The following is a 13,980-nucleotide window of genomic DNA, read 5'->3' as shown; positions in this document are numbered from 1 at the left end:
TATGCTTGTGTAAATAAACATCTAGATATTAATGCATGCATACTAAAAATGTAAGAAATATTAACAAACTTAAATGAGAAAGGAAGGAAGGAGTAACGACCAGAAAAAATTAGGTAGATAACACAGTATCTTTTCCAAAGTATAACAAGTTGAACTGCACTGGAAGCACTGACAAGAAATCAAATCAGTAATTCTAAAGACCAGGAGAAATGATATTGTTTTTTAAGCCTGCTGATTTCTTGTGCATAACCTATAACCTAGGAGAGAATTTCCATTATTGTGATTCCTTTCACAAAATGGATTCTCCACAAGTTAAATAATATGGAACAGCAAAAAAATGTGAGCATCTGGCTCCAAAGAGCATACAGTAATTTATATATAATTTCTAAAAATATTCAATGATGCATTATAAACCACAAAAATTAGTAAAAAAAAAAAAACAAATTAAGAAAAACTAAATAGAAATACATGTTCTAATACTTCCTTCCCAAACTCAAATGATTCATTTCATGCAACCACTTTGGAGATCATCAGTCTAGAGAATAACACTCAGAATATCATGTATAGCATTTCCATATAGCTAAAAACTTTCATCTCTATTCCTAATCATCTTGCAAATACATAAACAGGTGACAACAAAAAGTACTGGCAAGAGAATGTTAAAAGATTAGCAAATTCTTTTTCAATTACAAAAAAAATCAGCCTTTTTATATCATGCACTACAGGTTGTTGTTTTTTTTTTTTTGCCTTTTCATACTGTTCATGGAGTTCATTTGGCCACCTGATGTGAAGAGCTGACTCACTGGAAAAGCCCCTGATGGTGGGAAAGATTGAGGGCAAGAGGAGAAGGGGCCACAGAGAATGAGATGGTTGGATGGCATCACCGACTCAACAGACATGAGTTTGAGCAAACTCTGGGAGATGGTGAAGGGCAGGGAATTGTGGTGTGATGCAGTTCATGGGATCACAAAGAGCCCAAAGAGTTGGACACGACTGAGCGACTGACAACAGCCGTTTTAAAAACCTACAGTCAAAAAAATTCCACTATTATGTGTGATAAAGTTTAAAATTAGCATACTTTACATCAACCTAAATGCCAGTTCTTAAGGTAAAGTACAGTAAGTATTTTAAACCAGCAATTATTGAAAAGAATAGCTTTTTCAAGGTCAAAAGAGCACATTCAAGAGCCTCTGTGACTGGATCTCATTCTATCTTCTAGCAATATTTCCCATTACTCCAAAGGTACTGTTAAGGCATTTCACAAACAGGTCATGCCTTTCTTTGTAGAGGATGGAGTCTCTCCCCCTTCCCTTCCTCTCTAAATTCTACTCATTCTTTGAAGTCTTACTGAGGACCCACTGTAAAGCCTTCAGGGAAATCTGCTTTTCCATTACCCGGTGTCCCATGGCTAGGTCTCTCTCTCAGCTGTACTTTCAAACAACTTTATTTATACTTACTTCCTTTAAAGTATTTGTTATAGTCTTTCTTTTGGTATGGCTGCCTCTAAACTGTAAACTTCTTGAGGGCAGGGATATTGTCTTCTTGGGTTTTTATATTCTCCATAGCAAATAGCACAAATGTCTTTACGTTGTAACTGCTCGACAAATATACACTGATTAAAATGAATACTCAGAAATGCATGAGAATATTTAAAACATAAATAAAGTGACTTACAAAAGATTCTTTGTTCAAAGGCTGTATTTCAAATAATTCTTGGTGGGAGGCAGGCGTAAGAGTGAAAAAAGAGAACCATGAAATAAATGCTTATGGGCACTAACCCTATCTGGCACTGTGAATAGGGTTTATTTTCTAATCCAAGAAACTTAGTATCTTCGGGGCAAAAAAAAAAAAAAAAAGAGTGGGGATTTTCTTCGACGAATTAATCACCCCTGGACATTTACTAGTTAAAAAGCCTATTAAAAAACAAACAAACAAAACCGATGGCCCCAAAATTAAATATAAACCTCCTTCTCTCCATAAAGTAAAATATTTGGAGGGGTTTTTTTGGACGTTATATGTATTTCCCCCGTTGCTTACCTGACGTTACTCCTGGGTTACAGCCAAATGCAGGTTGCAGCTTGTGCTCTATTTTATGGGGACATTTGTCCCCACCCCCACCCCCTACCCCCGTCCTGCTAGGTGAAAAAACTTCTCAGCCACGCAGAGAGAACAAACTTCCTGATGATTCGATGCAGAGAAGGAATAACACATCAGCTTCCTCAGGATCACTAGGCAACCTACCTTGGTGTTTCTTCATTGGACCAATCAGGAACCTCCAAGGTTGAGTTCAGCCAATTAGAGCTTGTGAAGGGAGGCTCTCCCCCCAGCTATTGTGTTGCGCTCCAGACAAACACGACCAAAAGGAGGCAGGTTTGGGTTTAACCTGACAGCTGGTCAATCCAATGAAAGAACCTTGGTAGCGAGAGGAAAGAGGGCTGCGATCCCCACCCCCATTAAACCGGCCAATCAAAGCGTTTAGTGAGCTATCACCAGCTTCCGATCTACAAAGGTTTTTGTTGGGCAATCTCAGTGTAGCAGGTGTGTTCTGTAGCAGTGTATACTGGGACAATTAGGTGAGATGAGTTGGGATCCAATAAAGCTAAGAATACATAAACATTTTAAAATTGGTTGTTTTCGACAATTGGCTTATCCCTAACTTTCCTGTCCCAGAAAAACCTGATCTGGGTCAGTTTGTGGAGGGTTATTTGGTTTACATTAAACAGGATAGGCACATTTCTACCACAGCATTCATACTAACATTTTCCATTACTGTTTCTTACTGGCAAGTTCATGGATAATGTATATTTTTTTAGAATATGGCTGCTGAAAATGCAAGAGGCAAACAGACCAAGTTTTAAGCCTTCCTTTTCTAGAGCACAGGAAATACTAAAGTCTAGAACCAGGTCCCAGGTTTCTCACTGAAGGCACAATATCTTTCACATTACCACCTAAAAGTTCTAGGAAGTGTGCTCAACTCTTGAAAGAAATACCTACCAAAATGATTTCAAAATTAGTGCCTAAACATTTTCTATTTAAATAAAAATTAGAAGCCATGAAAGAGTCTAGACGCTGAACAATATTTTATTTATGCTGCCCCAAATGCTAGATTTTAAAATCATTTTGTCTTGTAAAAATTATTAAAAAAGGTAAAACACCAATTTTAAATTGTACATTATATATTATGTTAATACACTGTATCAAAGTACTGAAGACATTTGTTTTAATAAGACAATTAACAAATACAGCCAGTTAAACTGTAGTTTTAACAGGTAAAAAGTGAATTTCTAGAAAAGTTTAATACAAAAATAAACATTATTTACTTCAAAAAATGGCTTTTAGAGGGCCTTAAAAAATTAATGTGTTGAAAGGAAGTGTCTGCCAAAACGGGAGATACATTGAAAGGATAATTAATAGAATTATGACACCGGTACTTCTGTTTTTATACAAAAGTTCTCTTGAATTTGTCTCAGATAAGATTAAGGATCACAATATGATAGTCAGTTAAGGATTCATTTTAGTGTGCTGACTGCTTAAGACCATGTATAAGTTTTCAGAGGTAGGACAAACACACCTTAAAATAGCAATATAGCGACCTTTAGTTTAAATGTTGTGAAGAACTCTGCAAACATGCAGGAAAAAAATGTTTTATATACGCTCCTTCGGTTCACTAAACTTTCTTCTTTTTGGCACTGACTCCTGACTAGAAGAATCAAAGGGATGAAGGACCTGTCAAGAGAAAACAATTACTAAGAATACTTCCCAGTTTAAATATCTTTAATTTTAGAGGTTTTTTTATGTCTGAGTTTGCTTCTTCCCTTTCTTCCTTCCTTCATCCATTCCTTCCTTTTCTTACTTTTAAAATTTTGTTATTTATATCTCCTGATGGCTGCTGAATACAGTCTTGCAAAGTATAAGGTTTTCATTAGGGATGTTGGAGTACTTAGAAGATTTGATATTATGTCCTCAAAATAGTAGAACTTCCCTGGTAGCTCAGTTGGTAAAAAATCTGTCCCCAGTGCAGGCAACTGCCTTCAATGCAAGAGATCTGGGTTTGATCCCTGGGTTGGGAAGATCCTCTGGAGAGGAAATGGCAACCCACTCCAGTATTCTTGCCTGAGAAATCCCACAGACAGAGGGACAGAGGAGCCTGGCAGGCTACAGTCCATGGGGTTGCCAAGGGTTGGACATGAGTTAGCAACTAAACCACCATCTCAAAACAGTAAAATATTTTGAGGGGAGTGAGAAGAGTTGGACACAACTGAGCGACTGAACTGAATAATACTCAAAATTCTGGTTGAAAACATATTTATCTCAAAAATGACAAATACATTATCTGATTTGCTAAAATAAGGTTCCAAATATAATACAACTTGTTATAGAATTTAGGTCAGGAAAATTTTCTAAGGTACTAAGAGGAGATGCTATATTTTTAGAGAACATGTGGATTTAGTAACTTGTTTCTACTTCAGTTTTAATCTGTAGAAAGCTCAGATCAAATCTGTGGCCCAATTTTAATTCTACATAAATAAAATGGCCTGAGTATTCTTGTACTCTCATTTTTTTCTTATTATATTCATATTTTTCCTGATGTTGATTTTACTTTATACATTTCTCCAACTGTTTCAAATCAATCATGGAATAAGACAGTAAATGTTTACATGGGAAAATTAATAAAACAATGTACCACATTTTATTTTAAAATCACCCAATTTTTTAGAATCAAATATATTTAAACAAGATCTGAAAACTAGAGCTTTGAGGTATATCCGAAGATATCATATTTATCATTAATTTAATCTACAGCAATATTCTGATACTTGCCATTTCATTCAATCTATATATTACTATAAGACTTACTGTTTTCCCAGATTCAAGCTGAGTTCTCTTCCGATTTTCCTTAGATTTTACTTGTTGATTTCCATTAGCCTCCACAAAGATAGAATAATTACCAATTGGTTATTTCTCAAAGAACAATCAGCATGATTGTTCAACCACAGGCAACTATATGCAGTTTTTTAAAAAAAAACTTTACTGAGATATAATTCGGATACATAAAATTCATCCATTCAAAATACACAAAGTTCAGTGATTTTAAGTATATTCACAGAGTTATGCAACCATCACCACTGTCAATTTTAGAGCACTTTCATCCTCTAAAAGGCTTCCCAAGTGGCACTAGTGGTAAAAAAAAATCTGCCTGATGATGCAGGAGACACAAAAGACCTGAATTTGATCCCTTAGTTGGGAAGATCCCCTGGAGTAGGAAATGACAACCCACTTCAGTATTCTCACCTGGAAAACTTCATGAACAGAGGACCCTGGCGAGCTACAGTTCATGAAGCCCCAAAGAGTTGGACTGAGCACACAATATATCCTCTAAAAAGAAATCCTGTACTCTTACAGCTAATACTCCACTATTCCCTCATTCTTTCCCTAGCATTAAGACTTTGTCTCTACAGAAATCCTTATTTTGGACTTTCATATAAATGGAACCATATAATACTTTTGCATGTGTGTGTGTGTATGACTGGTTTCTTTCACTGAGCATAATGTTTTCAGGGTTCATCCAAGTTGTAGTATGGACTGATACTTCATTCCTTTTTATGCCTGAATAATAATAGTCTACTGTATGGATATACCACATTTGTTTATCCATTCATCTGTTAAGAACATTTAGGGGTTTCCCCCCATCTTTTGGCTATTGTGAATAATGCTACATATACAGTTTTTAAAATGAATATTAGATGATGACAAGTTATTAGTTTTCATAGTATTATCCCCCAAAAGTACATATTTATTTTCTGATGCTTGAAATGTACTTTTCAATAACTTCCTTACTATATATATTAAATATCTTCACTTCCTGCCTGTTTCTAACCATAATTCAGTCACTATTGACAAAATGAGGAGTACTTCGGTGGAGTAAAGGATAGTAAAGGATACTTATTTTAAATAGAAGCTGCCTAGAGAGAACATTTTGCTGCTGGAGGTAGTAATTTTTGGAATTATTTTATTTCTTGCTTGCCAATTCTAACTTTCCGTCAAGAATGTGGGGAAAAAAGGACACCTAAAAATGGCACTATCATCAGTGGTGTTCTGGTAAATGTTTAACAACCAGTTCTCTGGGAGAAATAAATCCTGAGTTAAGGCATGGCCAACAGACTGGAAAAGGTCAGTTTTCATTCCAATTCCAAAGAAGGGCAATGCCAAAGAATGTTCAAACTACTGTACAATGCTTCATTTCACATGCTAGCAAGGTAATGTTCAAAATCCTTCAACTAGGCTTCAACAATACACGAACCAAGAACTTTCAGAGGCACAAGCTGGATTCAGAAAAGGCAGAGGAACCAGAGATCAAATTGCCAACATCCCCTGGATCATAGAAAAAGCAAGGGAATTTCAGAAAAACATCTACTTCTGCTTCACTGACTACACCAAAGCCTTTGACTGTGTGGATCACAACAAACTATGGAGAACTCTTCAAGAGAAGGGGGTACCAGACCACCTTGTGAGAAACCTGTATGCAGGTCAAGAAGCAACAGTTAGAACTGGACATGAAACAATGGACTGCTTCAAAATTGGGAAAGGAGTATGTTAAGGCTATATATTGTTACCTGGCTTATTTAACTTATATGTAGAGTACATCATGTGAAATGCTGGGATGAATGAAGCCAAGTTGGAATCAAGATTGCTGGAAGAAATATCAACAACCTCATGATACCACCCTAGCACATGATACCACCCTAATGGCAGAAAGCAAAGAGGAACTAGAGGGCCTCTTGATGAAGATGAAAAAGGAGAGTGAAAAGGCTGACTTAAAAGTCAACATTCAAAAAACTAATATCACAGCATCCAGTCCCATCACTTCAAGGCAAATAGATGGGAAAAAATGAAACAGTGACAGATTTTTTTTCTTGGACTCCAAAATCACTGCAGACGGTGACGGCAGCCATGAAATCAAAAGACACTTGCTCCTAGGAAGAAAAGCTACGTCCAACCTAGACAGCATGACATCACTTTACCGACAAAGGTCTGTCTAGTTAAAGCTATGGTTTTTCCAGTAGTCAGGTATGGATGTGAGAGTTGGACCATAAAGAAGGCTGAGCACTGAAGACTTGATGCTTTCGAACTGTGGTGCTGGGGAAGATTCTTGAGAGTCCCTTGGACAGTAAGGAGATCAAACTAGTCAATCCTAAAGAAAATCAACCCTGAATATTCATTGGAAGGACTGATGCTGAAGCTGAAGCTCCAATACTTTGGCCACCTGAAATGAAGAGCCAACTCGTTGGAAAAGATCCCAATGCTGAGAAAGACTGAAGGCATGAGAAGGCAATGACAGAGGATGAGATGGTTGGATGGCATCAACGACTCAATGGACATGAGTTTAGCAAACTCTGGGAGATGGTGAAGGACAGGGAAGCCTGGCATGCCACAATCCATGGGGTTGCAAAGAGTCAGATACGACTGTGCTACTGAACAACAACAATGCTGTGAATACTTTCATTATGTCCAGTTTCAAGCTAGGTAGGAAAAACATGATGTCACTGAATGAAGAGGGGGAAAGAAACCCTCCAGCATACCAGTGTTGTGCCATTTGTTTCCTAACTTTGGATATCTTTTTTTTTTTTTTGCTGAGCTGTACAGCCTGTGGGATCTAGTTACCTGACCAGGGACTGAACCTGTGCCCCTGCAGCAAAAGCATGGAGTAATAACCACCAGACTGCAGGGAATTCCCTGACATAATAGCTCATATATTTTATAGAATGCTTTTTATTCACCTTTGAACTTTGGAGAATAACTTAAAAGACCTAAAATAAAATATAAACCTCATTTGCATACGTGCTAAGTTGTCTCAGTTATGTCCTACTCTTTGTGACTCTATGGACCACAGTCCGCCAGGCTCCCCAGTTCATGGGATCCTCTAGGCAAGAATACTGGAGTGGGTTGCCACTTCCCACTCCAGGGGATCTTCCCAACCCAAGGACGGAACTCGGGTTCTCTTGCGTCTCCTGCACTGGCAAATGGGTTCTTTACCACTAGTGTCACCTGGGAAGCCCAAATCTCTATTTAGTACAACTCATATAAAAAACTAAAATAAAGCAGTGGTGTTTTTTCCTTAACATATGAGACTCCCTTTATGTAAGATATGTATGTATATATATTTTAATGTATAATTATTTTTAATGTCTTATTAATAAGACAACCCACTCACAAGATAGAACATGGAAACGAACACTTTAGCATTCCTGGAAATTTCCTGGGAGTCTGGGAATAGAGGAGGTAGTGTCACTATCCTGAGGCAGTTTGGAGGATAGTGTCACTTCTGAAAGCTCCTCTGCATTTCCCTCTCCACTGCACCTTCAGTGAAATTAACCATTCTTTCCTTTGTGTCTCTGTAGCCTATTCTGACTGTTATCACAGTGTTATATCACTGCTTGTTTACCTCAAATTACTAAACTTTAAGCTAAGAGCATATTATATTTCCAGTACCTAGTAAAGTCACACATATTAATAGTATGTGCTTACTAAATTACTCCAATAAATGAATAAAAGCAAAATAAACTCAACTACAGGGAAAACTACAAGGTTAGAATGAAATCAAATCTAAAGAGATGCCGTTACCATTTTATTCTGAAAAATTTTTCCACTTCTTGTTTTGCTTTCAGACACATCAAGCTCAGATGTTTTACTGACTAACTGCTCAACCTAGAAAAGAAAATAATTACATGAAACCACTAAAACAATACAAGAGAAGATTTTCATAATAATGGGGGTCAAAAACTTAATCACATAAAATTTACGGTCTTGCTATTTTGAGTTAATTAAAGTCAATAATTTTGTGTTGATTCTTACTGTCATAAAAAGTACAAAGGTAAAGATACTGAAACTGACTCTGTACACTGTACACTGACCATTCACTGAATTGAGAAAGATCGGAATTATCACTAGATACCACTCTTTCAGAAGATAAGAACTTCAGCCTACACCCACTGGAGAAGGGCTGTGCAGAAGAAGGTAGGCAATCATCAGCCCCATTATTTTCAGGTTGATTTTTTCTAAATGTTATTTCAGGATTTTACTATATATAGAAAACAAAATTAAACATGTTCTGCTCCAAGGCAACAAAAATGTATTATATACTCCATTTGCAAATACAAAGGGTGGTTGAGTTAAATTAATAATTGCTTAAGATTCTATTTACCTCTGAAATTCTGAGATTCTTTGAACAGTATTTAGGTTTATTACTAAACAAATGAAACAATAATACACTCAAAACTTTTCAACATATAATTACCAAATTTTGTTAGTAAGCATTCTTAATAACTAATTTTCTTCTAAAATACCTAGAATATAAGAAAATCTGAGAGATAACCAGATAAGCATATAAGAACCTGTCTTTTGAAAAAATTCAAGTTAAAAATGAGATAGAACTGTGAAGTTATACCTGAGAATGAGAAATTGAAAAATCTGGACTTCCTTTAGATTTCATTTCATCTTCCTCACAAATGAAACCTGCTTCTGTTAAAAAAAGAAATAAATAAAAGAGTTAAAATGGTATAAAATTGAATTGGAAGTGAATTAATTTACATTTTCATTAACTTCTCACCTCTACGTACAGAACAGCCAGGGTTTTTTTCCTGCTCTTCCATTTTAGTTTCGGTGTCAAACTCATCCTACATGATTACATGAAGGAAAAAAATGGACACATTCCAAAAAGAAATTAAAGCAACTGGGTAGTATTTATTAACGAGCTTGTTTTACATGAAGGTTAAATATAACATAACATTACAATTACTTCACACTTTCTGAAAATAAAGTGGTCTTGTACTTATTATAAGGCAGCTTATTTATCCAAAGTATAAAATCCTATTTTTCTTTACTTTTCAAGATTGCTTTAAGGTAGATAGTAAAAATATACAACTTTCTGAAAAATGTATGATGATTCTAAGAACCCCAGATCTTACTATTGTTTGAGAGCACTGAATTAGACATGGTGACGCAATAAGCTACAACTTCCGTAGCTCTGAAATTCCTATATAGATACTTGTATAAACTCTGAACCCTCTTCAGGGAGTTGGGAAAGGATAAGCACAGTTATGGTATGACAGAAATAGCAAAGGTTTGATGTCTACTTTATAATTATTATTCCCCTTGTGACATACGTCAAAGAGCTTTAAATATTTTAAAGAATGCTTCATAAATCCCAGCCATATTTGTTTATAAAGCAAGAGTGGCATTTAGGTTTTAGGAAGACGATTCCTTCTTGACTGAACTGGTTGAAAATTGAGTTTTCTATTTGCAAGGATTTGGCTACAGAGCCTAAAACAGAATAGTTAGTCCCTATCATAAGAACTGTGATCATAATTTAGAATAAAATAAGAGAAAATCACAAAGGTGAGATTAAAGAACAAACATAAAAATGATGAAAGATTTTCTGGGAATGAGGCTATAATTTAAAAAAACAGCTTTTTTAAATACTTCATCCATCTATTCAACCAATATTGAGAATACATTCTGTAACTCTAAATGCTAGGTACAAAAGAAATACAAAGCTGAATAAGACACTTTTCCTGACTTCCAGGAACTTCCAAGCTCTTTCAGGACACTGATTTTCAGGCCCTGAAGAAATTCAACCACAGGCTTACATGAGCACTTAACAGGGGTGTTGAAGAAAAGATTCCAGCATTAGTCTGGGGGACTGGAGTCACTCACTGCTTTTCTTTTTTTGAACCCAGACCCGATAGTGACAGTGCCAAGTCCTAACCACGGGACCACCAGGGGATTCCATGTTTTCAAATTATGCTCCAGACAAAGGGGTTTTCTTAAGAGTCCATCATGAGGGTAGATGAGATGGTGAATGGCTGGGCCTCCAGGACCATTCCCTACTTCATTCACAATAGTTGTGCTTTTAAATTTCTGAGAATAATATTCTTCGCACCCACATGAAAAGTTTTAAAACCACAAGCCTAAACCTTCTTTATGGTACCTTTCAAACTTGAGTTTATGGTGATAAGAAGTATTTATAGCTACTGAAGTACTCAGAATTGAATAAAACATTCATTACTCTTTAAGTATACTTACACTTATATAATGCTCCTGGTCATCTTCTAAATCATCTTTGTCCGTAAGAATTTTTTGAAGTGGTGTTTTTAATTGTTTTGGTGATAATATACCTGAACCAATATTTTCCATTCGTTCCCTCTCAGTGGTCACTTTTACTTTGAAGGTGTGAAAAGGTGTTGGGACTTCTCCCACATTTAAGTACATAGGCTCTCCTTCAAATATCACTCCTTCACAATCACCATCCTTAAAACCAGGAGGCTGGTAATCTGGGGGTGTAACTGCAGAAAAGTAAGTATAAACTATGCTGTTCATGAAATTGAATAAAATATATTAATTTTTATTATTATAGAATATACTGCATATTAAAGAAGTTTTAAATAGTATAGAAGGACATACAATAGTAAGTAAAATGCAGTCTCCTACTATCTCCAAGTTCCTATTTTATTCCTTAAAGGTAAACTTTTTTCCTTACACTTGACTAGCTATGTGACTTGAGGAAACTATTCGTCATTCTTGATTCAGTTTCCTCATCTGTCAAGAGGGGAAAATACTAGTACCGACCTCCTAGGGTCACTGTGGTATTGAAGTCTATAAAATGACCAGAACAGAACTGACACAGAGGAAGTATTCAGTAAATGTTAGTTATTATTGTTGATGCTTTGTGTTCTTCTAGAAGATACTATGCATGTTATATATATATATACATATATTCTTAAAAAACAAATGAAGTCGTATTCTTCTGTACCTAGCTGCTTTTAACATCACTTTTAAATTTGCTTTAATATTTTTTGGATAACAATTTATCAGCACATTCTTTTAAACAGCTTGCACAGCATTCTATTATATAGATGTACTATAATTTATTTACTCAATCCTCCAATAAAGAACATTCAAGGTTAAATTTCCAGTTTGTTTCCAGTTTAACAAATGCAACAATGCATAAACATATAACCTTGATATTTGTCTACATATATTCCCAAGATACTTTTCTAGCTGCAGAATTTCAGGATTAAAAAGAATTTAATATTTTAAAGAGAATTTTAAATTTTTATATTGCCAAATAGTCCTCTTAAAATGTTATATGGCACATTAATGGTTACATTCCATCAAGAGTATATAAAAAGTGCTTGCTTCCCCCCACATCCCTGCCAATAATGATTTTATAAGTTGTATGATCTGGAAAGTGAAAACTGGTTATCTCATTGCTTCATTTCTTCAGTTATGAATGAAGCTGAGCTTCAAATGGACATGTTCTTATCACTGGAGAAGTATACGATTTTTTCAAATACCAACATGAAATATAAATTTTATAATTAAAATATTATATATATATAAATTTACGTGCCTAAAACTATTTGGGATGGAAACCAAGTGTTTCATTAATAAGAAAATATACAGGTACCAACTAAAACAGGATGATCTGGAAATAGTACCTTCATCGTAGTAAAAAAGTTTCATGGTCAAACAAACATCATTAGGTAAAGGTCCCAGATTTTGCATTAGAATATAAATCTTGCGAATGAGAAGAATACTTGCTTTCTTGGTATCAGCAGATGACATATTAGGTTCGTTGCTTTGGTTTTTACTAGAAGAGAATCACATAGTTTCTTTTATGACATCCATGGCTTCTAATAACGTAACTTCATGTTTTACTACTTAAGATTCTTATCTCTATTAATGTATCAAGTTGTTAAAAGTTACAATTTCATGTGTTTAATACATTATAAAAATTTAATATCATTATTATAATTCTAAACTAATTTACATATATTCATACACATTTTATGTAAGATGTTTTTAAAGGAAACAAATGATGAATTTTATTGTATTTCTAATCACGTGAGCATACAATAGATTTCCTACTCTTTGGCTCTGTTTCACAATTAAAATATATACAATTATCCACAAAATTCTGGCTTGCAGCCACTCCAAACATATTTTGTATCCTTGATAGTACATTAGGGATGTTAGAGAATTTCAGAATTATTTCTGAAGTTTAGCTATACAGTATTATTATGAATAAATGGTAATCTGCAATATGAAGAGAAAACTATAGAATAATAATTACCTTGTGAAATCCATGACTGGTCCATTACTGGTGTACTTGAATTTAAATTGGTAACATTCTGAAATTGTCTAAAATAGAAAATATCATAGTTACGAATCTGATATATAATACTAGTGGCTATCACGATAGTGTGATCACTCACCTAGAGGCAGACATCCTGGAATGTGAAGTCAAGTGGGCCTTAGAAAGCATCACTACGAACAAAGCTAGTGGAGGTGATGGAATTCCAGTTGAGCTATTTCAATTCCTGGAAGATGATGCTGTGAAAGTGCTGCACTCAAGATGCCAGCAAATTTGGAAAACTCAGCAGTGGCCACAGGACTGGAAAAGGTCAGTTTTCATTCCAATCCCAAAGAAAGCTCAAACTACTGCACAACTGCACTCATCTCACACACTAGTAAAGTAATGCTCAAAATTCTCCAAGCCAGGCTTCAGCAATACGTGAACCATGAACTTCCAGATGTTCAAGCTGGTTTTAGAAAAGGCAGAGGAACCAGAGATCAAATTGCCAACATCTGCTGGATCATCAAAACAGCAAGAGAGTTCCAGAGAAACATCTATTTCTGCTTTATTGACTATGCCAAAGCCTTTGACTGTGTGGATCACAACAAACTGTGGAAAATTCTGAAAGAGATGGGAATACCAGACCACCTGACCTACCTCTTGAGAAACCTGTATGCAGGTCAGGAAGCAACAGTTAGAACTGGACATGGAAAAACAGACTGGTTCCAAATAGGAAAAGGAGTACATCAAGGCTGTATATTGTCACCCTGCTTATTTAACTTCTATGCAGAGTACATCATGAGAAACGCTGGACTGGAAGAAACTCAAGCTGGAATCAAGATTGC

General features: G+C 35.5%; 2 protein-coding genes across 2 annotated transcripts in view; both read right to left on the bottom strand.

The window, feature by feature from the left end:
* Nucleotides 1–2,238, bottom strand: part of GOLPH3L (golgi phosphoprotein 3-like) — a 48,473-nt gene extending 46,235 nt beyond the window's left edge. The window contains exon 1 of the mRNA XM_010838694.1: nt 2,038–2,238. The gene's annotated coding sequence lies outside the window, so the exon portion shown is untranslated. The remainder of the gene's footprint in view (nt 1–2,037) is intronic.
* Nucleotides 2,239–3,065: 827 nt separating this feature from the next.
* The window catches only part of HORMAD1 (HORMA domain containing 1), a 19,620-nt gene continuing 8,705 nt past the window's right edge, over nt 3,066–13,980 (bottom strand). Inside the window, exons 8-15 of the mRNA XM_010838693.1 lie at nt 13,133–13,200; nt 12,498–12,649; nt 11,083–11,342; nt 9,608–9,674; nt 9,446–9,519; nt 8,623–8,706; nt 4,858–4,926; nt 3,066–3,726 (exon numbers count right to left, since the gene is read on the bottom strand). Of these exons, the coding sequence (XP_010836995.1) occupies nt 3,646–3,726; nt 4,858–4,926; nt 8,623–8,706; nt 9,446–9,519; nt 9,608–9,674; nt 11,083–11,342; nt 12,498–12,649; nt 13,133–13,200 (855 nt within the window). The 3' untranslated portion in view covers nt 3,066–3,645. The remainder of the gene's footprint in view (nt 3,727–4,857; nt 4,927–8,622; nt 8,707–9,445; nt 9,520–9,607; nt 9,675–11,082; nt 11,343–12,497; nt 12,650–13,132; nt 13,201–13,980) is intronic.

The sequence above is a fragment of the Bison bison genome, unplaced genomic scaffold (genome assembly GCF_000754665.1).
Source record: "Bison bison bison isolate TAMUID 2011002044 unplaced genomic scaffold, Bison_UMD1.0 scf7180017864104, whole genome shotgun sequence".
Taxonomy (NCBI): domain Eukaryota; kingdom Metazoa; phylum Chordata; class Mammalia; order Artiodactyla; family Bovidae; genus Bison; species Bison bison.
Note: the sequence above shows the minus strand (reverse complement) of the source record. Positions and strands in the feature narration are given on the sequence as shown.